The sequence below is a fragment of the Teleopsis dalmanni genome, chromosome 1 (assembly GCF_002237135.1).
Source record: "Teleopsis dalmanni isolate 2A chromosome 1, ASM223713v2, whole genome shotgun sequence".
In the NCBI taxonomy this organism is placed as follows: Eukaryota; Metazoa; Arthropoda; class Insecta; order Diptera; family Diopsidae; genus Teleopsis; species Teleopsis dalmanni.
Genome location: NC_051846.1, coordinates 21428206 through 21453805, shown reverse-complemented (window position 1 = coordinate 21453805; position 25600 = coordinate 21428206). Strand labels below are relative to the sequence as shown.

Below are 25600 nucleotides of genomic sequence, written 5' to 3'. Positions count from 1 at the left end.
TCTCAGAACTTTTATGAATTCTTGTCATAGAACCCTAGAACTTTTAAGTTCTTGTCATAGAACCCTAGAACTTTTAAGTTCTTGTCATATATTCGCAGAACTTTTAAATTATTGCCGTAGAATTCCATCCTAATCCAGTATAAAGCAGCATAGTTACACCTGAGATGGCAAAAATACATATTGTCTTCTATGCAAAGGAGATATTCTGTTATATTTAACAGTCTTGTCTTATAAACATGGTAAAGTAAGCCTCAGTTGTGTCTGTTATTTAGCTCTGTTGCACTTAGACAGGTAAATGAAAGAAGTTGTTAATAAGAGTTATACGAGTAGTTGTAGATCAGGTTATTTCACAATAATGCTTGGCCAACAAAACTGTATGGTTAAATCATTGCTTGTGAATTCATCCATTCCTTTATTTATAGTAATTCTAGCAGTACAGCAAAACTCTAAAAGATTGTGGTTCGTACAAAGCTGCCGTGAACTGTATCTCTTCTTTAGGAAACCTGGCTACTGGACTATTTGTGTAAATATAAAAAAAAATGACTTTAAAGTCGATAGGGAAGTTAAAACGAGTAGAAGAGAATACATTAAAAGCTACTGGACTATGTTATGTGCGTAGATAAGAAAAAAAGTGTTTTGTCTTTAAAGTCGATAGTTAAAATAAACACAAGAGAATAATATATGCATGGTTACTGGACTATTTGTGTACTTATAAATAAAGATGCTATTAAAATCAATAGGGAAGTTAAAAAGAACACAGCTTTGAATGGCGTGCGACACTACAATAAAGAGAGTGGGCCAAACATCAGTTTTGAATCTCAATGTTAAAATCAAGTCATCTATTTTTTAGTATTGTGTTCTAATAATTATATTAAAAAACTCAACAATCTTTTAGTTAAACCTTTTTTGTTAAATAAGCACATTATTTTGCCTGAATATCAAGCAAAAATAAAAAAAACAAAATATACATAATCAGTTTTGTGAAGACAGATATTAATTAAAAAGCGATATTAGCCATTCATATTCAATATGAATAATGTTATCGAAACTATCAATAAACACCGAAAGTAATTAAATCAAGGGTCATATTTTAAAATTAGTACGTTTTTGATAATGATTACACCGTACAGTTTAAAAAGTCTAGGCATTTAAAAAGTAAATAACGTAGGTAAGTTCTGTAGAATATAAAATATTATATTTAAAATAATATAATTTTAAAGGAAATTAAATCAAATAAATAATGTATAAGTAAACATATATTAAATAAAAATATTGAAAATAGGGTTTTTAATTTCAATATAATTAGAAATATTCCATATACTAGAAATATAATTCTAATTCTATAGCTAGAAGTCCAAAATTCTTTAAATTTGTCTTCCTCTTAAATTTATCATCTATCTTAATTTATCTTCTTTTTCTTTCTTCTATAACTTTCTCTTCCATATTGTATTCTAATATCAATAACTTTTCTCAGGTTATAAATTATTAATTTGAAGTATAAGAAAAATTGATGTCATTAAAAGAAGTTATAGCTGATCTTATATTATTTCTAAAGATTTCTTAAAAAAGAGTCTTTCAAAGTCAGTTATTGCCAATATTATTGTGGAATGAATGAACTTAAGTTTATCAAAGTAAAAGTAAAACCATTTCGATATCTTTATTTCTTTTTTATTAGTATAACATATAAACGAAAAATATCATTTTTAAAAAAGCTACGAAATTAATTTTTTTAAATTTTGTAATAAATATAAATGAAAAAGTTTAAATCAAATTAAGAATATTTAAAAATTTATTGATAAAAATTATAAACAAGTTATTAACTCATCAAGATAAAGGAAATATACGTCAAAATCTTCATTAAATAAAAAAAATTGCAACTGATACCTTTTTCCATATAATATATATAGTATATTTATACATATATAATTTTAAATTCCTTAAATTCCCACGCGCTCAGATAATGCAAAATACTCGTATAATAAAAAATAAAAGTAAGTCCCCGAACTTATCAGAACTAGAGACTTACCCATATTTGCATTGAAACCACAAATTATTTGGTCAAGTAGTTGGGCAATTGAAGTCAGTAAAGTTATATTTATTAAATTTTAAAAGTGAAATATATGAGTTTGTAGGAAATAAAAATAAATAAAATTATCGAAAATCAATTAACAAATTTTTCGCCACTTACGAATTAGTCAAGTTGTTCATTAATAAATGCAACCGACGCGAAATTAATTCATGATATGAACATATCTTTAAGTACTACGTAAATTTGCAAGTAAATAGCAATGATTAATCGGTTTTGTATATACAAAAGAAAATTTATGTATATTTGAATAAGCTATAAAAATAATAAAAAAAAAATCTGAACAAAATAATGCCACAGTGCAATTTGTTTTACATTATTTTTTTATATATATCAATAAGGTAATAACATGTAATATAAAATTATATATGTTATTAATAATACCATATTAATAATTACTAGTATAAATATAAATTTGTATTTTATAAGTATAATAAAATACATACAATCGAATGGAATAAAATAATAAGAGGGAAAACAACACTCAATGATGTAGAACACTATGACATACCCTAACAGGGGACACTCAACCATTCTATTTTAGGCTAGAAGAAGTTTCGTTGTAAAGTTCTTCATGGCCTATTACATCAGAAAATCACAAGTTAGTCTTTTCTTTTTGGGCTAGATTAAAGTAAGACGGAGGTGGTAGCTCGGTTTAAGATATCTTGATAGCTTAATAGTTAGTAAGCCGTCCTACTAAAGAAAGGCGTCATGGCTTCGAAAATAAGTGTCGACAAGACTATATCGTTTAAGAGCAATTTGTGGTTTAAGTAATAATAATCTATTATTTTTTAAATGAGTGAGGCATAAAGCATCAATACATCACTGGGACTACCTGCCTTAATTTGAAGTAGGTGCGATTTATTAAAAAAACTTTTATATGTCTCTTTACTATTATTATTTCATATTATTGATTCAAGGAAATTCGTACAGGACTAACAAACATTATAGAATTTTGCTTAAAATCTAAATTGACAATAACATATTTGTTGTGTGTCTCTACAATATTCTACTAAGAAATAAACCCGTTTTTCTCTTAGTACATTTTGTAAATTTATTTTAATATGACATAAATACTCCTCTTCTTTAGAAAAGATCTCAAATTTATTTGTAAGTATAAGAAATCAAAAGGAATAAATTTAGTTTAAGTTCATGTTAATGAATGACCACTCTCAGTTTTACGCTCTCTTTGATCAATAGCATCAATGCATGTTATGCAGACAGTTAAGTTTCAAATTTTTCAATTTTATACTTTTACTACTATTTTGATACTTTTTGCTTATGCCTAAATTCTAAAATTACTTTTTTTTTACGGATATTCAAGTCACTATAATCAAACTGTAATCTAATTTTCTCTCTCGATTCCATATATGCTAACAGCACTTCTATTATATTTGGGGAACCGTTTTTAATATTTATTTATTATTGTTATTCATTGTATTTTCTAGTTCTTACGTTTTGTTTGAGCTAAATTGAGCACTTACTGCTTACATGAAACAAATGAAAAAGTTTACTTTGTAAAGTCATTTCACTGAAATATTAATTAAAAAAAATATATCTATAATACAATTTCATCAATTAAGAACTAAAAATTTACTTTCAAAATTGAGCAAGAAAAAATAAATAATCCTTTAATTCTTCAACTGTCGTTGTCACTGCTTAAACTAAAAAACCCATTTTACTTGCATTTGTGTATTATTGGCGATTGTTTTTTTAAATTGTATTTCATTGAAACATAAAAAATTTATAAGTGATTTAACTCGTATAGAACTTAAGCGAATAGATTAAAACATTATTAATGTTTTATTTCCTTACTTAAGTGCGTGTAGTTGAGAATAGCAAAGATATCGACGAATAAAAGTGCCGTCAGGTTTGAAAATTTCTTTAACAAACCTCTGTATAAACATATTGAATGTGAATAAGAAGAATAAACTATGGGTTAATACATTTGGCTTATGATATTAATTCAATGCAGTTAATATGTATTGTCTTATACTCGTGCAATTTATCTTGAATGTTATTATGTCAATTGACATGTCTAAACTGCATATTTAATAAAGAAGAAAAGCTTATAAGAAAAGCGTTAATACTTTTAGTTAAAAACTAAAAATTTAAGACTCAAAAGTATTACAAATAATTCTCTTATTTATTGATTATTATTAATACTATATAATACTATATTAATACTATATAATTATTTTTAGTATGGCAATAGAATTGCAGAGCTACTATAAGCTAGTATAATATTTTGTGAAACGACCGATTCTAATTATTTTCATTACACAAATTTATTATAGTTTATTTTTTATTAAACTTTTAAAGAAGTGACTTAAGTATTCTAAGGCCTTCGAAATTCTTCCAAAATAAAGTGTTTCTCTTATAATTTGTACATGCATTCAAATGTTTTTAAAAACAGAATCACTTACTCACTTATATGTAGACTACCATATAAACTATTTTTTTATTTAAATTTATTTAATTGAAAGTTTCGCTAGAACTAGATTTACAATATATGAGTATATCTGCAAGAATTTTTTAAAACTTATATAAACTTATGTACCTGTACGCCTATGTAACGATATCGCTTCAGCCAACTATCGCGATAACTTGCGTCGAGTTGTGGTGCAGTATCGAAATCCCAAAATTTTATTAATCCATAAGTGTCCACCAAAGTGGGTATGATTAGTTTCTTCATAATATTTATTACTCTTTCTTAAATATAACCACAAAAGTTATATATATTTTTTTTTAAATAACTTATTTCACAACACGGTTTTATCTTCAAATAAACAATTAGACAATTAGTAAGCCTGCCCTTGACTTGTCGACTCTTTCATCTGACACCAATAAACCGACTTTCGAGAACGTTTAGTAGCCGCATACGGCAGGTGTAAACTGGCGCGTCGATAAACCTTAACTGATTGCAGAAAAAACTCAAGAATGCCGTTTGGTTTGAGCAAATATGGTTTACCACGCGCAACAATTACGGCGACTATTCCAGCGGTTCGAACGTATAGCCAGCCAGCGTTTGTGGGTTGTCGTTTCGACTTCATTATCAGCAGTCAATTGTCAATAAAATTGATTAGAAGAGAATTATCTACAAAGAGCGCTGGAGCGCCAAAGTGCTAATTCAAATTATGCTGGGGTGGTTCGAAGGAGGGTTGCCGCGAAGGTTGCCGCGAATTTCCATGCTGGCAAGAGAACTCAGTCTGTGATAAGATAAAGCATTGTAAACAAACAAAAATATTGCAAAATACAATAAAACAACAAAATAAAAATAGTTTGTATATGTTTGGCTTGGTTGATATGATTTTGTAGTCATTAAAATTTTAGTTCTGATAGTCATTGCTGCGGCAGATGAGACAAGACGAGAGATGAGAGGAGACGTCGACAAATGCCATGACATTGTCTGGATTGTCGCGCATTCGATTATCTTGCGATAAAGTCGATTTGAATGAAGATTAGGTTGTCGTCGATGGAGCTAATAGCACTTCCTGTTGCATTGTTCCAAATTGATTAGTTCTAAATTGAATTCCATTGAGCCGAGTGTTTTTCTAACCTTGAGGCTTGATTACGTATAAACAAGTAATGCATAATCTAACACAATTTATATTTATAAATTTCAATTTAAAATTGTTTATTCTTTGGCTTATGAGAGAATGGTTCATGTGTACGATTGGAACCACTTTATTGATTCAAGTAAGTAAACAAGATTGTGCAGCTATTATTTTTAGTGTTATTATTTACTGGTCTGTGTAAATTCTTGCATTTTATTAAATGCCATCGGCATTGCCATGATTAACTTTTATAAAACCTAATAAACCAATTATTTGTTGAACTGCATTTTCTATAGTTCGAAATGAGTGTTGTGTGTGGTGGCGGAGGCAGTTAACACTCCATTGACTTCTGTAGCAATCAAGTTTAAATGAGTTAACTGAGATTAATTTTATTGAGTTTTACACAATTTCAAAGTACTGTGTGCTTACAATGTCTGTGAGAATTGTAATAGCAAAATATAAGAATTTGTATACAAATAAACTTACGGGGGCTAATTTGAAAGTTTCATTAAATGACGACTGCAGGTAAATTAATTACTTTCCTTTATTCATAATATCGTATACGATATATTGTATACGATATTTTGTATATGATTTATGTATATATAATCGATGTTGTTAATCGATATGGAATAACAAAAGATTAAAAAGTAAGCGGTAACTATGTGTTACTATATAGCATTCAGGCCTAACGTTGCATTCTCTACGACTTCTCAGTTCTGCAATTAGTCGGAAGCAGTAAATACATTAGGACAGGAGCTTCTGCGCTGAGGCTCGATATGATTCATCGATATTTAGCATTTAAAGATTAAAAAGTAAATAGAAACTATAAGTATTAATATGGTTCAACCCTAGCGGCACAGTCATTCTCTATGCGCATGATCACTGATAGTACATATACTAAGACTAGATATCCTGCGCTCAGACTTGATATCGTTCATTGATTTGTAGCATTTAAAGTAGCTCGTAATTATAAGGTATAATAATAAAACATTAACCGCTGTGATGTCAAGTTCTCTATGACTGATAAGCGAAGTTCCTGCACTCAGAATCGGTTGTGTTCATCGATTGAGGTATTTAAAAATTAATAAGTAAACAGCAACTATAGGGTACAATAACTCTTAACCCTAGCGACGCTACGTTCTGTATGGCAGCGCAGTGCTACACTTGGTCGGAAGCAATGTTAGTGTAAGAGCTACTGTACTTCGACTCGATGTTACCAGTATCTTAAGACTTACACGCAAATGGCAATTTCAAGGTATAATAAATTTTAATTTCAGCAACTGTACATTCTCTTTGAGTACCCAATTATACGCTCGGTCAAAAGCACAACATAGGTATATTGGGGCTGACCTGTTAACGATCAGGTCTGAAGAAAATACGTAGAAAGTTTTTGTCATAAAAGATAGTGTTTTTTAGTTGAAATTGGTTCCATTTTTCTTAATAATTTTTTACGTCGCGGAGATGAAAAAACCATTTTATATTTATGTTCCTTTGATTCCCAGTTAGGTAAGCCCACTTGAGCACAAATAGTAAGGACTGTTTGTGATATCATTGTTAAAACGTTGTACACACCAATTGAAACTATGAGTATAAGTATATGATTATAAACCTGACAATATAACTAATTTTGAAGATTGGTCAGGTGAGAAAAGTGGATACACAGTTAATTTAGATTTTAATAATTGAAATATAATCAAATTTATTTATCTAAAATGTGAGATTTATTTAATTTATTTATGCTGACATTCCTGAATGGTAAGACTCTAATATAGATATTGCTTGGAATAAATCTAAAGTATTTGTGTTCAACGATTTCAGATCCCGATCTATTGCTACTATCGAAACAGTAGACGAGATTGTTGCAGTACAGAGTGATTTTCTAATTGTTTAGAATAAAATCTATTATATCATAACATTTTAAAATATTTATTTGTTATTATTTAGAAATATTATTCCTTACTTATACCATAATATATAATACTATCCTTTCTCTTCTCTTTAATTAAATTTAATGTGTAAAACGCAATTTTAATAGATTTTTTTTTGCTTTCTATGGAGTATTCCCCATATAGATGTTAATGTAAAAGGTCTTTATATATTTTTTGGAAAATACTCAGAACTACTTAATTTGTTAATTAATTAATATCAAACTTTTTTCTTTTATTTAAATAACTGAATAACTGAAAGAAGCATTGATTAATGAAAAGAAATGAGGAAATTTTATTTTCGTTGGCTGACAAGTGAAAACATTTCAGACCCAGCGACGATACATTGATAACATGATTTATTTGCACGCTTATCTGAAGTGAACGTTCGTATCCTTGTTTGCTTTTGGATTGACAACTTATCCATTTCATCAATCATAGGATTAATTGAAAAACAACCATGTTCAGTGTTGGATATGGTAAACTTATTTTTGGGAAATGTATATGAATGTATTTTGTTTCATCTTTAATATCTTTTTAGTATAAACAAAACAAAAATCGAAATAATTAGTTATAAAATTTTTGCAATTATAGCAGTTATTAATATGTTTTCATATTAATAAAAGTTTTGTATTTGTTTTGAAATAAAAAAAATATCAGTTAAAGATTAAAGTTAAACTAATATGGATCCCAGGGCACAGTGGATTTGAGAGAAACGAAAAAGTAGATGAACTAGCGAGAGAAGGTGCGGACTCATATTATATTGGGCCACAAAGCATTCTGCGGTCCTTCATGGAGCTTTTTCAAAATTAAGATTAATGAGTGGCTGGAAAGAGCAGCTCAGACTGATTGGGATAATACAATTGCCTGCAGACAAGCAAAAGAATCCATGCCGTATCGATCAAAAGCCAGAACTAGGGAGTTACTTATGCTGAACAGAAGTGACATCCGTCTTGTCACAGGGTTTCTCACTGGACACTGCGGAGTTAAAAAGCATCTATCGAATCTAGGTATTACTAGAGACGATACCTGCAGACTTTGTTGCGAAGAGGAAACAGTAGAACACATTCTGTATCATTGTGATAGTCTTGTCAGACTCAGAGTTCGATACTTATCCACTGCCTATTCAATTATAACGGAATTAGGCAACATCTCTCCAAAGGACATATTGGCGTTCTTTACTGTTATTCGTCTATGGAACTGAAGTGGGTATGTCACAATAATCCTCAAAGGATGCAGTGACGTGGTGACAAGTTAAACTAAGTTACTTCCTTGTTACTTCATATCAACTGAGAGAATTGATATAGCCCTAAAACTGAAGGGCTATATCAAAATATTAAGTTAAAACATTAATAATGACTTGTTCTTACAATAATCGAAATATGCGTATATTAATTTAAGTATAAATAAAATATATCTAATTTTTCTTAACAACATATTCGATAACCAATACAGTGTTGAATAGTTTCACAATCAATTCTATAAATCGTTTCCTTAGTCAAAGAAGTGAAGGTACAGTAATGTTTATTAATTTCTACCTTTCCAATATCCCCCACTACAAATCAGTGATCAGCAATTACAAAACTAAAAGTTATACCACCAATTAACACTTAATAGCAACTTCAACTGCCACTTTTGATAAAATATCTTGATTATTAGTGCAACATTACAGTTTCGATGGTATTTTGTTTACTTTATGTTAAAATGAGAAATGTTCCAATCACTAAAAAAACTGACCGCTGACGCCGATCGACGATGCAATCAAATCAAATCGTGCGAATGGCGTCTCAAAGACATTTTCTCCTTAATTTGGAGTTACAACACCGAAAAATCAACACTGCTGCCGTCTGTCCGTCGTCTGAAGTGTTTACACAGTGGCACATGCTATTAGTAAATATTTATTATATTTTCTTTTTTTTTCTTTCTTAAACTATTTTCTTTTTAAATTTTTGTACCAATCTCTGAATTCGTCTTGGAAGACTCCAATTTTGTAAATTTATAGTTTTTGAGATTGAAAGATTTTCAATGTTCACAGATCTGTTGACATGACTTCGTCTCTACTGTAAAGTTGTAGGAGATAAATTTCATGTTGAAATTAAGTAGTGTAATTAAATCAAACTGAAGTAGATTTATTTTATGATTTGTTAAGTTTTTTTGAAAAAATAAAATGTTATGTCAGAGCAATTAAAATACATTTCTTGTTACTTCACAAAAAAAAGGAAAGAAAAACATTCCAAAAAGCAATGTCATATAAATCCTACAACAATTAAGTTGATATGAACAAACGATTAATAGCAAATAAAAAAATGTTAACATTTTAATCACAATAATACTGCAATAGTATAGTATTTGATATAGTATAGTATTCTTTTGAAGTGACTTTAATGGAATTTACAAAAATTTTCTTAGTAATGAGTGGAGGTAAATATTCTTAATCACTCATATTGGATTCTTCATCCATAGAAGTTTGATTAATATTATATGTAATTTTAATATAATAAATTAAGTAAAGTCATCACAGTGCAACTATTATTTCAATTAAACCAGGTAGCGCATTGATAGCATAATTTAGAAGGTGCAGAATCAATATAAACTTTTATTAACGCATAGTAGGTCTCCTAGGACACTTAGTGCAGTTACCACATACCTCCAAAAAATAAATCCTCTGGATGTTAATTAATTAAATTTAAGCGGAGTAGTTTATGAAATATTTTATTTAAATTAATATTTATTTAATTTAATATTATATTATAATAATGTGAGCAAATCAAATTGCTTTTCTTTTCAAATCGCTTAGTCTATATCGTTCGATTGCATAGAAACTACACTGAAAGTTAAATAGATCGATTTTATTTTTAGTGCTTGAATCAGTATATACTGAATTAGGTTATAACCTCTGCAAAATTAGGATTTTTGACATTGTAAGGTAGTAGCGACTCCACCAACATATGGATAAAAGAGCCAGAGAGTTTGAATAATACAAATGTTGATTATATTTTTATCAAGCTTTCTAGAAGTGATAACCTACAACAGCGGTGAAGTTCCACGTATGAAAAATTTTCTGGCATGCTTCCTTCAATCATATAGCATATACCATAGCAGAAATAACTAAAAAACACATATAGGAATTTTGTTGATATGATTTTTTGGATTAAATTATAATAACAAAGCGTAATTGCAGCTGATAACATGGAATCAAAGTGGTATTAAATACGAGATCGATAACATCGAACTCGTACTATTTACTTTGTAGTAAGCAATAAAATTATTTTTAATAATCTTTAGGCACTTGAATTTGTAATTAATGTTAATTGATTACAAATGTAATATGTAAACTATTAATAAATACGAATAAAACTATTAACTTAATAATAATGAACTAATTTGTTCTGTGTAGGTAAGTTGTAAGGAAAACTTATTAATAAATCTAAAGATTTCTTATATAAAAACTTATGCCAGATCCTTCAGCAAATAAGTCAATTATAAATAAATTCATGTACATCGATGAGGTTCTGAAAAGTGCAGTAGCATATATAGACTTATTGATTAGGAGAGTTGGAGGTGTGCCCCTGGGAGCGAGTACACAAGGCAACGTGTCTGATTGCATTTAACATAGAAAATGCCAGCGCAATCCTTGTTGTCGCACATCCTCCTCGTGGCACCCCTGGATAGTTACTTGGCACCCGCTGGGTAATGAACTAATAGTGAGTACAGCGAGTCTCATTGCCAGGACTTTAAATTTGGGTTGTGCACAGGGCTTGGCACCCGTCACATAAAATCAGCCCCCTATGAAGGACGCAAAAGTGCCTCGGAACTGGAAACCGTAAGTAAGTGAGTAAGTAAGATTAGGAGAGTTATTGAAAATTAATTTAAAATTTACATTTGAATGTTTAAGAAAAAAAAATGCCTGGTCCGAAATATTTTTCGGTGTTTTATATCCCAAAATTTGCCCTTGTATATAGTACAACAAAAAAATCCAGTCGATATACAGTATAACAAAGTTACAGGTAGACATGTACTAGGGGGAAGGCTGAGCTTTCCCCGAGCCGCGCTATAAAACAGTGCCCTTTTAGAACAAATATTAATCTATATATTTCTGACTTGCTTCTGAACTGAGCTTATTAGCAACCGATAAAAAGTATGTGGTTCACAGAGTATCTTATATTTCATTGTGTTATAAACGCCTCCGTAAATTTTTAAACTGTACGCATAGACGGTATAAGGATAAGACAATGTGGCATCATTAAATTTCAGTTATTAATGCTTTAAATTTCTTTGACATTTTAAAATAGGTACTTAAATTCTTTATTGTGTTCGTCTACAGATTGAGCTTCATATTTGTATGGTTGGTGCCAGTTGTGATAGTGCATGATTAAAGAAAATGTATAGTTCAACAGTTGAATATTTAAACTATAATTATATAATAAAGCAATAGAGTATTTTAATTAAATACATTACAAACATGATTGCATGCATAATCATATCATCATTCAAATGTAAATGCAATTCAAGTCATAGACCTTTTTCATTCCATAATTGCCCTGCCCATAATAGAGAAATGCCATTGCTTACCAATTACACATATACGCACAATATTATATATAATCTCTTTATATTTAAATATATGTTTTGTATCATCTCTTTACTTATATAACCGAAGCATAAATATCAATTTCATTATAATTAATTCGATATCCACTCCAACTCCGACCAATACCACAAGCACAAGCATTTCTATAATTTGTTGCTATTTGTGTTTTTGTGTTTTATACTTATCATACGAGTATGATATGTATGGTATGTACATTTCAATATAGAAAATTGAAACTACAAATATAGATATAGGTATGTACTTGCATATGTAAATCACAAAAGATATTGGCTTTTTAGTCAGACACTATTAGTAATTGAGCTTTGTATAAGTGACTATCTATGCCATGTACGATAAATAAAATATACGATTTATGCACTTAAGTGATCCTAAAGGTGTTAAGTTCCTTTTTACGCTGCCTGCCTGCACAAAATAAGCATAAACTCAACCACAAATTGTATCCGTACAAAATCGACTCTAATTTCTTTTTGACTATGAAAAACTACACTCGACTACCGCAGATACTCGTACTTCAGTTACGTTTGCACGTATGTAATGAATGAATGAATGAATGAACTTTGTAGCAGCCATCCTTAGGTACGCAAAGTTACTGGATACTCTTTATTCGTACTCGTACCTTTAGCACCCGTGAGTACATTTACTTGCTGATACTGGTAATTTCTACTTTATATACTTTAATTTATTTTTTCTTTTTCTTTTTCTCTTTTTGGTTTTGGTTTTAATATGGTTTTTCGTATCTTTTTATTGCCACGCTTGACTACGTCATTATTCACCACAAGGCTTCGTTTTGGTATTTGGTGCAAGCCTGCCATACATTGCCTTGCCTTGCCTTGTCTTGACTTGCTGGCGTAAATGCCTCAATGACTTTATACATTTGCACCCATTAAATTATCTGCCAAGTAGGTATTCACTGCTCTGGCTCTGACTCTGACTATAGTTATGTTGTTGGGTATAAGTTATACGAGTGCGCCGATATCTGTGAATGAACCTGTAATATGAGTTTTGTTGCTGTAATATCGTAAACTTTATTTTGTATATTTTTGTGTATTTTTTAATTTTATTGCTGTGGTTTCTCGGTCAGCCAATATAAAGTTAACTCGCTAAATTGGGCAGCTGTTACCCATGCCGTCGATGGATTCTTTTTTCGGCTTCATTTAAATTTTTAAAGTTTTTGGTAATTACAATTTTTGCATTACAGATGCTTGCTTTGCTCTCATATTCATTATAAGCACATTTTTTTATCTGTTCTTGCAGATACATATTTCGCTTTCGGGTATTTAATAAGAACTTGTTGAGATTGGCGGCCTTTTACGTTTTATGACTTATCACAATTTCAGCTGGAACAATGCAAAATTCGTAATTATATCGTAAACGTTGAAGCGTTCAACAAGGCTATTGATAAATAAAACTAGTAATAACAAAAGACTTTAAGAATGGTTAAGAAATTAGTTTGTAATAAAATGATGACCTGAATATGAATATTCTCGTTTAAAGATGAACTGAAAACCTACTTAAATGAGAATATTTTAATGGAAACAGTTTATGAAAAAGTTTCATTAACCCAATATTTTCATATAAAAATTAAAATCGCAATAATAATTTTTACAATATTCCTAAGTTGATTTTAATAGCAATCAATAATACAATTAAAAAATTCATATTTTAAAACAAATTAATTTCATTTTGTTTCATTGAAGACTTAAATCATTCATTTATATTAAATTTTGGTTTTAATTGTAATATGCGCAAAAAATAAGACATTAGTATCTTTCAGAATTAGTATCTTTTCTAATTGCAAACAAAAAAAAAACTTGAAGAAATATTGTAGGTTCGATTAATCTGTCTGCCTATAAGATCTGCATATACCCATTCGTTGAGTATGCAGTATGTCAAACCGCAGCTAAAAGAAGTCGAAGAATTGTTAGGTTAGATTAATTTGGCTAGGTATAAGACACGCTAGGTATATATTGTTCGCTATTGGTACGAGTTAGAGGTTCTATATATACTTTTTAGTAGGTATTTCAGCAAATTTAAGAAGTGTTTCAAGGTTTATTCATGACACAGAATCATCGAGTACTTTATATAGCATACATTGAGACTAGACCTAACTGGGATTTGTACAAAAACTCGAATATACTAGTTAATTGTAGTACATACTCATAATGGACAACTAGAAAATATTCTAATGATGATATGATATGATATGATATGATAATGATATTCATATAAAGATTGTCAAGATATTTGCAATATAGCACTATAATTCTAGTACATCTGCGATATCAGAGCATCTAAAGAAGTATTAAAGATAACTAGAAAATACCTGTACTGGTGTTGTTTAGATGTTTTCCATAAAGTAAGAATAATATTTGAAACCCTAAAAAGATTATTTTTAAAGGTCGATCTAGAGTAATATAACTGTTTTTAATGTGATTACTTGAATGTTACTTATATTTTAAGAATTGGGTGATTAAAACCATTTTAAAATAGTTCATTAGTTTATTATTTATAAACTAAATGACTTTGGGTGAATTTCTTACCCAATGAAAATATGTTTAGTAAAAATTTGGATTAGCCAAACTTTAGATACCCTTTACATACAATTTTGAATCTACATTGAGGTCTCATTTAAATGGTAAAATATATAATATGTTATATAAAAATACTACTAAAAGTTGCTACAAATTGCTTGTTCACGATTATATTTCGTTACCTATTAAAGATTGAGTAGTTTTTGGTGTGGATAGTAGTACAAAATAGTACAGAATAATGCTTAGTACAGAATAAGATGAATTTGAAGTATCAGTTGGCAAGACAATTATATTAAAATATAAACTGATTTATACAACGAATTTTTTCTTTGAAAGCGGAAGCTAATATATGGAGAAAAAAAAGGTTGTTATGAGAAAAACATATATCCTAAACGTGGGGTTATATTCGCGTTACGTCTGAAATGTAAATCAATTAACCACATTTTTATTATAAATTAACTTTAAGTTTCAAATAATATACTTAAGAGTGTAAAAAAGTTTTTCTCTCAAACAGAAGTGTATAAATCAGCATTTTATATAGCAGCTCTACATATGAATCTTAAACTATACAAATAAAGATTCCTACAAACTGTTATGTTATAAGAATATTATGTGTCATTATGTGTCAATTTTGTTTGAATATTTGTATTAGAAAAAAAAGAACACTTATATGAAAATGTTTAGTCTATGTGCTAGCTAAAGAATATAGCGGTCCAATTTTGTCAAATGCGACAAATGATAAAGGTCTATTACCGGAAAGCAAAGTTCGAATACCTTAAAAAATATGAAACTGGTTTGATATGAAATAGATAGAGGGAGAGGGTTATATAAACTCAATTCGAATTATTAAATATGTATATTATACTTTTAGATTAATTAGAAATATATTTTTTTAATAGGGTTTTCAAAGCGTAACAAAAATTTTGACAAATCCATTACACATTATTTATAATATAATATCAAGGTATAATGGTAATAGGTATACTCTTGTGTCCATATTGGTAATAATTTTAAGTCAATTGGGTTAGTTTATTAAGACAAAGTTTTATTCCTAGAATACATGAAATATCATTAAATCAGAGATATATAAAAGTCTACATTGTTTAAACAAACAATATGTAGAAGGAAGTTTTTATTGGTCATATATATATTCACATATGACCACATACGATGACAGTGTGAAAACAATATCATTAATCATTCGGAAGGACAATAAATTTAATAACGTGAACTTCTCACAAAATAATCATCAATATTAAACATTTTAAAGTAAATACAATATTTTACATGTATTTTCAGAGATTCTTAAATATTTATTCAAAACTTAAAGAAATATAGGTAAACAATATAAATTAGTATGAATGCCCATATTTATATATGGTAATCAGTTAAGAAGGCTGTCATACTCATATATCCTTTCGCTTCAACTTTTCTGTTCAAAATGTTTTATACATGAATCAAGTCGGAAATCAAAGAGATAACGAAATGCAGATGCATTTCCGTTTTCAGCACTGAATGTTTACATAAGAAAAAACTTTGAAGTGCACAAAACACATAAATTTAAACTAGAAGCAAAAAAGTAGGAATAAAATTATGCTGAGGCAATTCAGTGGGAATATCGATGAATTGTATATATTGAAAACGTAGAAGATATATCGGCTCACTAAGCAAAGGTACATACACAATGTTTTTAATGTTAAGGTAAAAAGGTTGTTCACTGTAAAACCAAAAATAAATAAATTTTAAAATAAACACGACATTGGGAAAGGAAAAAGGAAAAGAAACAGAAACAGACTAGAGATATTATCAACTGTTAATGTTAAAAATGGAAAAGATATTTAAGTATAAAAATATAAACATAGTATATATTTACAAAAAAAAAAATAAAAATAAAATACTTTAATGAGTTTTTAATTGAACTTTGAGAATGTACGAGTACAGTATTTAAAATAGAAAACATTTTTAAAGTGATTTTATGTTATGCCAAAGAGCTACTTTAAACTGTAAATCAAATGTTTCGGGTCTTAAATGAAATTATTTGTTAGTCGACGGAAAACAGCAGCTGTGGAGGATGAAGAACTTCTGTGTCATAATATGAGAAAATTTCAAATTTTCTTTAATTAAATTTCTCAAGTTTATATAATTGTAATATGATATTTTTCTGACTTGTCTCCCCAGTAAAATAAATCAAAAATGTTTTGAATAATCAACACATATATGATGCTCTACTCTCTGAAAAGATATAGTTATTGTGGTGTTGCAGTAGCGATTCGGAGTATGCATTTCCGTAAAAACTAATTTAAACAAGGAAGTGACAACTGTGAAGCGAACAGTTGGCAGAGGTCAAAAAGTTAAGTAAAGGGATAATGATAAATGTCATAGCTTAAGTTGAAGTTGACTTATATTTTTACATATATATTTGTTTTTAAATAGACAATATATTCATTTCAAATAAAACAAAAAAATACAAATATATATCAGATAAAAAGGCAATTTAGTTTTGTGCTTCTTTGCTGTATTCACGAAGACATAAGGAATTGCTACATATGTACTAATTTTTCAAAAGTGTCACTATAACTAGATTTCTTATATATACTTTCTTAATATTGTGGGTATATGCTACGAATAATAAAAGAAAATAAAATAGAATCTCACTAAAATATTATTAGAATAAAATTTATTTGCATTCACTAAAATTGATGTATGGTAAGTACTATATGAGGAATTGTAGGAAATTTTTCTCATGATGCAGTTGAACATAATAATAATACAATATATAATATAAATATGTAGTAAAAGATTTCTTAAGCGAATACCGATCAGACCAATAATTATCTGATTCCGAAAAATGAAATAGCAGATTAACGTTCAAAAATTGCAACCACTTCTAGGCTTACTAAAATCGTTTGTGAGCCTAGTTATTGACAATTGGGTCCAATCCCAATCAAACAATAAATGACGAAATCATAATAGTTGCAAGCCGCGTAATTGATTTTGAAATCAGTAGAAATGTAGGTTTTATTGTGACTCCATATCTCTACGGTGCGATCGGTGTTAATTTTGTTTGGAAAACTAACGACGATTTTCGGCTAGCACTCTAAAGATTCAGCCTTAAAGTATATGGATTTATATCAGCTCATTTTACTAGTTCCACGTTATAAGTAGTTTAAATATCAGCTCTTTAACTTTTCCAAATGTTATTCTTCATAAAAGTAGTAGTCGAAAATATTCGTAAAATGATCAGATTAGGATTTCTCTATTTATTTATTTTGTCTTCTTTACACTAGACTTGAAATTCTCTAGTTAGACGCTATAAGTAGCTTAAATATGAACTTTTTACCTCTTGCAAATCTTATTCTTCTCAAAATAAGTTTAAAATTCTTGCAAAATTATCGGAATGGGATTCGTATGCTTTCGTATCGCTCTCCTAAGCCTTTCATTCAAAGTTCTCGAGTTTTACGCTGTAATAGCTTGAGTATAATCTTCCTGTCTCTCTTAAGACTCAGATATCAGTTCCCTACATCTTCCGAATATTTCACAGCAGGATTAAAATTTTTGTATCAGAATTAGATTTACAGTATAATGAACATTCACGGTAACAGTGATGTATATCTCTTTATAAATTATCACTTAAAATGAGCTTTGTTGGGTTTAAGTCTCACATGCTGGGTAATGATGTTTTCCACTTACTGGGAAAAACGAGAGAACTGCTCGCTTAAAACAACGTACTTTATATACAACTGAAAAAAACCTAGCACTTGCAGTTCAAACAAATTATGTGCAGAATATAAACCATTTAAAAAGTAAAATTTCGAATATTTCCTAAGACCACTGATGACGAGTACTTGGTAATAGTTGAAACAACTTGGTAGGGTCAGCTAAACTTCAATAAATTAACAAAAACTTTTGTTGTTTTCTCCTCATTTCTATTCGAACCCTTCTAATTTTTAAAAATTGCGTTGTGTAGAGAGTCTGTTTAATACAGTTTTGACTGTAGTAGTTTTTTGAGTTGGCAAAATAACATATATTGTTATAATTAATTTGAAAATAATTAAAATAATTAAAATAATTAAGGAAATCATAACGATAATTCGCTTAATATTTATGAGAAGTTTATGTAAGATTTGTTTGGTTTATTGGTTGTCGCGACCTTACTCTCGTTCTAAAACCCTTTTGGGCTTATTACATATTGGACATATTCGAGGTTCTGAAAAAAAAGTCTTAAAGTCTTAAAATTTACTTAAGTACTTAATTTCTACAATATAAATATTTCATTTTATTTAGTTAGAAGCTTGTAAGTAATGAAATTACAAAAGCAAAATAAGTCGAATATTTCTTTACTTAATAAGAAAATTTACTTGAGAAACTTGGAAAGTTGTCAGACTTTGAGGTGTATCCTACTATTTCCTTTTAATATAGTTTTCGATTATAGAAGTTGTGTGAAAATAATTTTGTTTTTGAGTTTATAGTTTTGCTTTTCTATGAAATAAGTTACTTCATACAAAACTAACCGAACTTTAAAACTTACACATAAACAAAGGAATCAGATGATTATCATGGAATGGTTAAAGTTTTATGCTTATTATGCAAAATTCAATTAAATTAAACCCAAATAACTATTTCTACTATTTGTGCCATATTTAATCAAAATAAAACATTAAAATCTACTATTTCAAATTTACCTAATATTAAAATTTCAGGTAACCTTGATGTTCACACATTATCACTTACACAGATAATAATTTCAAAAATAATAATTACACCATAAATTACACATTAGATATCAAATATCTTACCGGGTATGCACGAACCCGAGCTTATCAAACTGATTTTACACCTGAGATTAGAGGCTGAAACAGCGCATTACACGCTTAATTAGTTGCGCTACCTGAAGTTGATAAATTATGAAATTATGAATTTTTGATGTGCCGTCACTTCGACGGACTGACATCAAAGTTAAGGTTAAGTTTGTTATTTGTTTATGTAAACTTCAAAATATTTTTATAAATATTTTAGGAAATACTTTTGATATTTAAATTATTTATCAAATGAGTACAAAGCATGACGAAAGTCTATGATACATTTTGTTTTCAGATAAAATTATTTATGGCAAGACATATTTAAATAATTTTAAATATGAGTAAGAAAGTAAACTGCGAGACCTGATGAAAGTTATTTCTAGATTGAGATTGCAAATTATTTTTAATAATTATTCTATACATATATGGAGCAGTTTAAAGTGAAGCAATTAAAATAAATTTTGGAAACAAAACTATATTTACTTTTCATGTTATTGTCTATACTTTTTTATTATAAACCTTTCGTATGATCATTTTTGCAAATGGGGATGGTCAATATAGGTGAGAAATTCCGGGATGTAGACCTAAGACAACAAAAGTTAGCGGTAATGCAAAAGTGTTACAATATATTGCAGAAAGAAAGAATGATCGAAAAGAATCGTAGAAATTTGTGTAGTCTATTTAATTCATAGATAATATATAGAAAAAATATATGGATTATATTTATAAAAAAAATATATATATATATACTAGCTGATCCGGCGAACGTTGTTTCCCCTTGCAATTAATTTTCCTGGCTCAGCTGAGTTATAATATTTGTTGTTATTCAACTTAACCTTTAGCATTTTAATACGAAAATTATTTTGAATTGATTTTTTCTTTTGAACTACAAAAAGTCCACATGCATTACTTATGTTACAAATATTTTCAAATCCTTATAAGCACTACATTTTAAATGAAAAAAGAATATCAATGGATATTGCAAAGCGTCGTAAGAGCGATAACTGTCATCAATCGTATGCAATGTGTTATCTCTGCGTTGTATTCATATATCTTGACGTTCAAATGCGTCGCCAACCATAACAACTGCAACTTCATTAATAGTCGGTGTATTATATCGGCCCGCATGCTGCCCAGATGGTACTTTGTCTGCTTTTATGACGATTGTATAGTTGTCGTTTAGCAGTCGGTTTGAAACGGTATTGAACAACTGGACCAACTGGTTGTGATTTTTTAAAAACGGTTCTAAAATACCCACAATTTCTTGCTCCTCCATCTGCTCGATATGGTTGTACTGGCAACGTGCGTTTCTTTGCTGCTTCTCATCACCCATGAAGTAGATTTGCAGAAATTTGGGATCATTATTGGGCATCGGCATTAAAGAACCAATTTGGTGATACACTTGGCCCTGAATCTTAAGCGTTGATTGAAAATTGCGACCAATCTCATTCTGAACGATTTTTGTTGTTCCAAATGATGTCATTTAAAAGCACGAATTGAATTTGCGAATTTTACGAAAAAACAATTTAGATTGAGATGTAGCTCCAGCCAATAGTGCTTTCAATAGTTTTGGCGACAAATTCAATGGTGGCAATACAACTTTTCCAGATGTGCAGCAGAAACCGGCCGATTCACCTTTGTATTTGAGTGCATGACAGTGTTTGTTCATAGCACCGATTACAATTCGTGAATGTGACGAATAGTCGATATCCGACTCATATTCAAACGCAAGGCGATGAAATGATGCACTTGTCAATGCGCGATACACTTGCAAACGCTGTTGTTCACGTGTTCTGAATATGTCGGTGACTCGTGGACGGGCCAGTCTTTGTCTCAATGCATTAGCTCGAAGGCGTTATTTGCGTTGCTCTTGACTTTCATTAAGACGTGTGATTGTATCCTGGTTTCTTATATTCTCATTGTTTTCTGCCGATCTATTTAACCGACGGTTCTGGAGTAATTGTGAATTCAGAGTCGCTCGACCAATATTTTCTCCTTGTCCACGAAGACGTGGCATTGTTTTTTGTACGTTATTTATATCTTTATATATATAATTTTTCTTTTTTGTGTGTGTTCAAGTGAATTCAAGGATGGTTTAGATTCACAATTTGGTCCATTTATATTAGACATTTAAAAGTTATTCATTCTTACTTTGATTTGTTTAAAAAGTTTAAACTCTAAAATGAATCGTTCAACTATCCTGTGGAATTTTTGAATTCGCTGGATTTACCAGGAATACCACCACATAACTTAAGATTAAAAATTGGCTCACCTATAATTATACTGCGGAATTTAAATGCATTTAAGCTATGCAACGGCAGTTTTACGATTCATTATAGAGATTTTAAACTTTTTAAATAAATCAAAGTAAGCATGAATAAATTTTAAATTTCTAAAATAAATGTACATGGAAACCAAAAAATAAAAAATTATATAAAAAGACATTATCCAGTGGGCCAAATTGTGAATCTAAACCTTCCTTCAATCCACTTGAACACACACAAAAAATTTCATCAAAATCGGTTCAGCCGTTTAGGAGGAGTTCACTGTCAACACACGTACAGAAGAAATATATATATAAGATATAGATCTGGTAAAGTGAGTAACATACTTACTTTACATGATACTATTTTTGTTACGGGGTTGGTAATTATTTATATGGGATAGGAGTGGAATTTAGTTGTCGTAGATGAATAGTTAAAAAAAAAAAAAATATATATATATATATATATATAGATCTGGTAAAGTCAGTAACGTACTTACTTTACATGTTGCTATTTCTGTTAGCAGGTTGGCAATTGGTTATCTTGGATATGAGTGGAATTTAGTTGTCGTAGAAGAATAGTTCAAAGATGAAGGTCGCATTTGGACGTCGTAGATGAGTGGTTCTAAGAGAAGAGTCGCAGATTAGACGTCGTAGATTTGTGATAAAATCTACGACAATTAGATTTCATAGGTTGTCTGTTCCGATATAGGAAAAGCAATTGGATGTTGTACATGAGTGAGTTTAGGACGTTCATCCGGGTGTTTAACTGTTTAACTTAATTTCTATGAGAGTTTTCACACAGACAAACGGTATCAGCGCAAACTAGTCTCAGATTTCGAGATAGACGAATGAAATTTGAAATTTTGACTTATATTATTTAAGCATTTTTGGCATAACTCATGTATATTATATCGCCAGCGTCTTAGTACAATGGACCTTGACGATCTGAGTGTTGGACATCTTTTTTAAAAATCACATCTCATGTTACGAACAATTATTATTAAATCTGTAATCTTCGAAAAAAATATTATTTCAATATTTTAAAAAAAAAAAAAAAATTCGGATGAGAACCATATTTTTATTTAAATATTTCAAAAAATACCAAATGGATGAGAACCATAGCTAACACTTGCCGACTTATATGGTTTATATCATATGTTGACGGTCTGAGTGCTGTGTATCTGTTGCAGAAATCATATCCTCATGATATAAACAACAGATGAAATCTAAAAAACTAATCGAATAAGAACTACAGTTACTACTTATATATTTACACAGACTATATTACCTAGCTTCACAGTACAATGGATCGTGACGGTTTAAGTGCTGTGTATCTTTTTAAAAAATTATATCCAATGATATTAAGATTTAATTTTGATTAGAACCGCACTTATTACTTATATATTAGTATTCCGGCAGTGTCAACTGAAATTAATATAATCTTTCAGAAATAGAAAAAAGAAGTTGAAAATTCGAGTAAATTTTTTTGGGAACTATCTATAAACATTTTCTGAATTAATTAAATATGGTCGCCTATATTTCATAACTATATAAGTACATTTATATAAAGTGGAAAAAAGTGTAATATAAAAAATTAAAATTTATTTCTAGTTATTTCGAAAATAATTCCTAATTATTATATGCTACTGATATAGATCAGTAGTTTTGTCTCAGATTAGTTCTTCAGATTTACAGATAAATGAATAATATATTACTAAAACTTCTTAGGAATTGTTTTTAAAATTAGTTGATTATATCTATTAGCCATTATTTAAACTGAACCATACTCTAAACTGTTTTTTTTATTAGACTCTATATTAAGAAATGTTTAAAACTACGATTTTTGGTAAATTATATATACATCTGTATTTTATTAGCTGCAAAGAAAATATTCTCAAAATATTACTAACTTAATGATGTATTATATAAACTACGGAAGTAATTCTATTAAAATTGCTGTAGATACAACAAAAACAGAAACAAAATAAAATATATATTTCACTTATAACTTCTTTTACTTCAGATACTTATAGACATTACTTAAAGAAAAATTTAATTACATCGGTTGAAGTGAAAACCGCTTCTTCTTCTTCTTCTAATTACACTCTTCAACGTACAGATGTGTGTACTGTAATTGTGGAGTAATGAGTATGAACGTTCTTAATTGTACAAAGAATTCTTCAAAATTTAATTAACGGCATCACTGATGCAATTATAATTAAAAGTGTAAAATAGTAAAATCTGCTACAGATACACATATCCAGGGATGTATAAACCGGCATGTACGGTATATATTTTTCATGTAATGAAATTAAGGTGCAACCTGTTGTAGTCGAAATGATTTGCCACACTCAATATAGTGAAAAGCGGGAGCTGAAGCGAAAAGCTACATGAGTAAGTGCTTCTAACGAGGCGAGATACAATTGAGAAATGTATTGAATAAATTTATGAGTCGCGTGTACTTATAGATAGATACTAGCATATTTGCTGTTAATGCCGCTACACATTTTTAAACATTTTGTAACGCATTTACTGCTGCGGTAATTAAATAAAAATTACCTAAGCGAAAATGTACGACTATGTAAATAATGTATCGTTAATGAACAGTTGGAAGTATCTATAGTTGAGTTTTAATTGTTCGCAATAAAATTGTATGGTGCAATAAATTGATTTGAACAAATGTTCTGAAATGCATCTGTTATTTTATTGCTTAATTTTCAAATTAGGCACGAATATACATAGTAGAAAAATAATATATAAGTAATTTGTGTGTTTGTAAGAAATTAATAGTTTTTGTATAATAAATAACATCATATATTAATGTTCCTAAGGATCAAATTATACACTCTCAGGTTTATGTTAAATTAGGTTAGTTAGGTTATACCGGCGAGCTCTAGTGAATCCACTGAGGTCTATTGGCCCATTGTGTTATCGTATATAAGGGACACTCAGAGTTTAAAATTATCATGAAACTTTGGCGCAGGTAAGAATGCTATTTAGTGGGAGATCTTGTAATTGATCAAGATCGTCAAGATAGGGGGCTTCTAAAGTGTTGAGTCGCCGCCTTGCATGAGGTGCGCAAAGACAGAGTAGATGAGAGGCAGTTTCATCGTCTTCTCCACAGCTGCGACAGGTTGAAAGGGAGATTCAATCTTTTAATATGTTTACCTAGTCTGCAGTGATCTGTAAGTAAGCCTATACAGACCAAACTCATGTTGCCGAAACCGTGGGCCAGGAAAGCGATAAAAGTGCTTAGCTATTCGCGCAGCACTCTAAGCTGGCTGACCTCACTAATTACTGGACATAGCAACTTCAAGTATCACCTCAAAAAGATAACTCTTGCTGAGGAAGCTACTTGCAGACTATGTCTAGAAGAATAGGAGACAGCGGTGCATATAGGCAGTGTGCCAATGTCCAGCACTGGCAAGTAGGAGAAAGACTGTCTTGGGTTAGTGATGAGTTGGCAGGAAACCTCAAGCTAAATGAGCTGCTTGTATTAACAAAAGATGTAGTTATGTGAATGGAACCCACTCCAGCTTTAACTCAATAACGACATGCGAGAATCGAAGGACGAAAAAGGACACAAGTCGTTTCGTGGTTTACTTCGACTAATCCTTCACCTTAGTGGGGCCACTTATTGGACAGTACGCTGTCCCAACGTCCCACCATATATATATAAGCCTACCATAAGACTGATATCTCTACGGTGCGTCTCAATGAGAATATAAGATTTTCTTTTAGTGGAAAGTGACCAGATTGCATATAAATGCTTGCATATCGTTGAGTCTTTCCATCTTTTATTAAAAATTTTAGGTTTGTGT

General features: G+C 29.7%; 1 protein-coding gene across 4 annotated transcripts in view; it reads right to left on the bottom strand.

The window, feature by feature from the left end:
- The window catches only part of LOC119672468, a 111823-nt gene that overhangs the window by 6150 nt on the left and 80073 nt on the right, over window positions 1-25600 (bottom strand). The window contains exon 1 of one of the 4 annotated variants that reach the window (XM_038083530.1): window positions 4647-5014. The exons of the other annotated variants lie outside the window; for them this stretch is intronic. Coding sequence (XP_037939458.1) covers window positions 4647-4781 — 135 coding nt within the window. The 5' untranslated portion in view covers window positions 4782-5014. Of the gene's footprint in view, window positions 1-4646; window positions 5015-25600 lie in introns of those variants that run through there. 4 annotated transcript variants of the gene reach the window in all.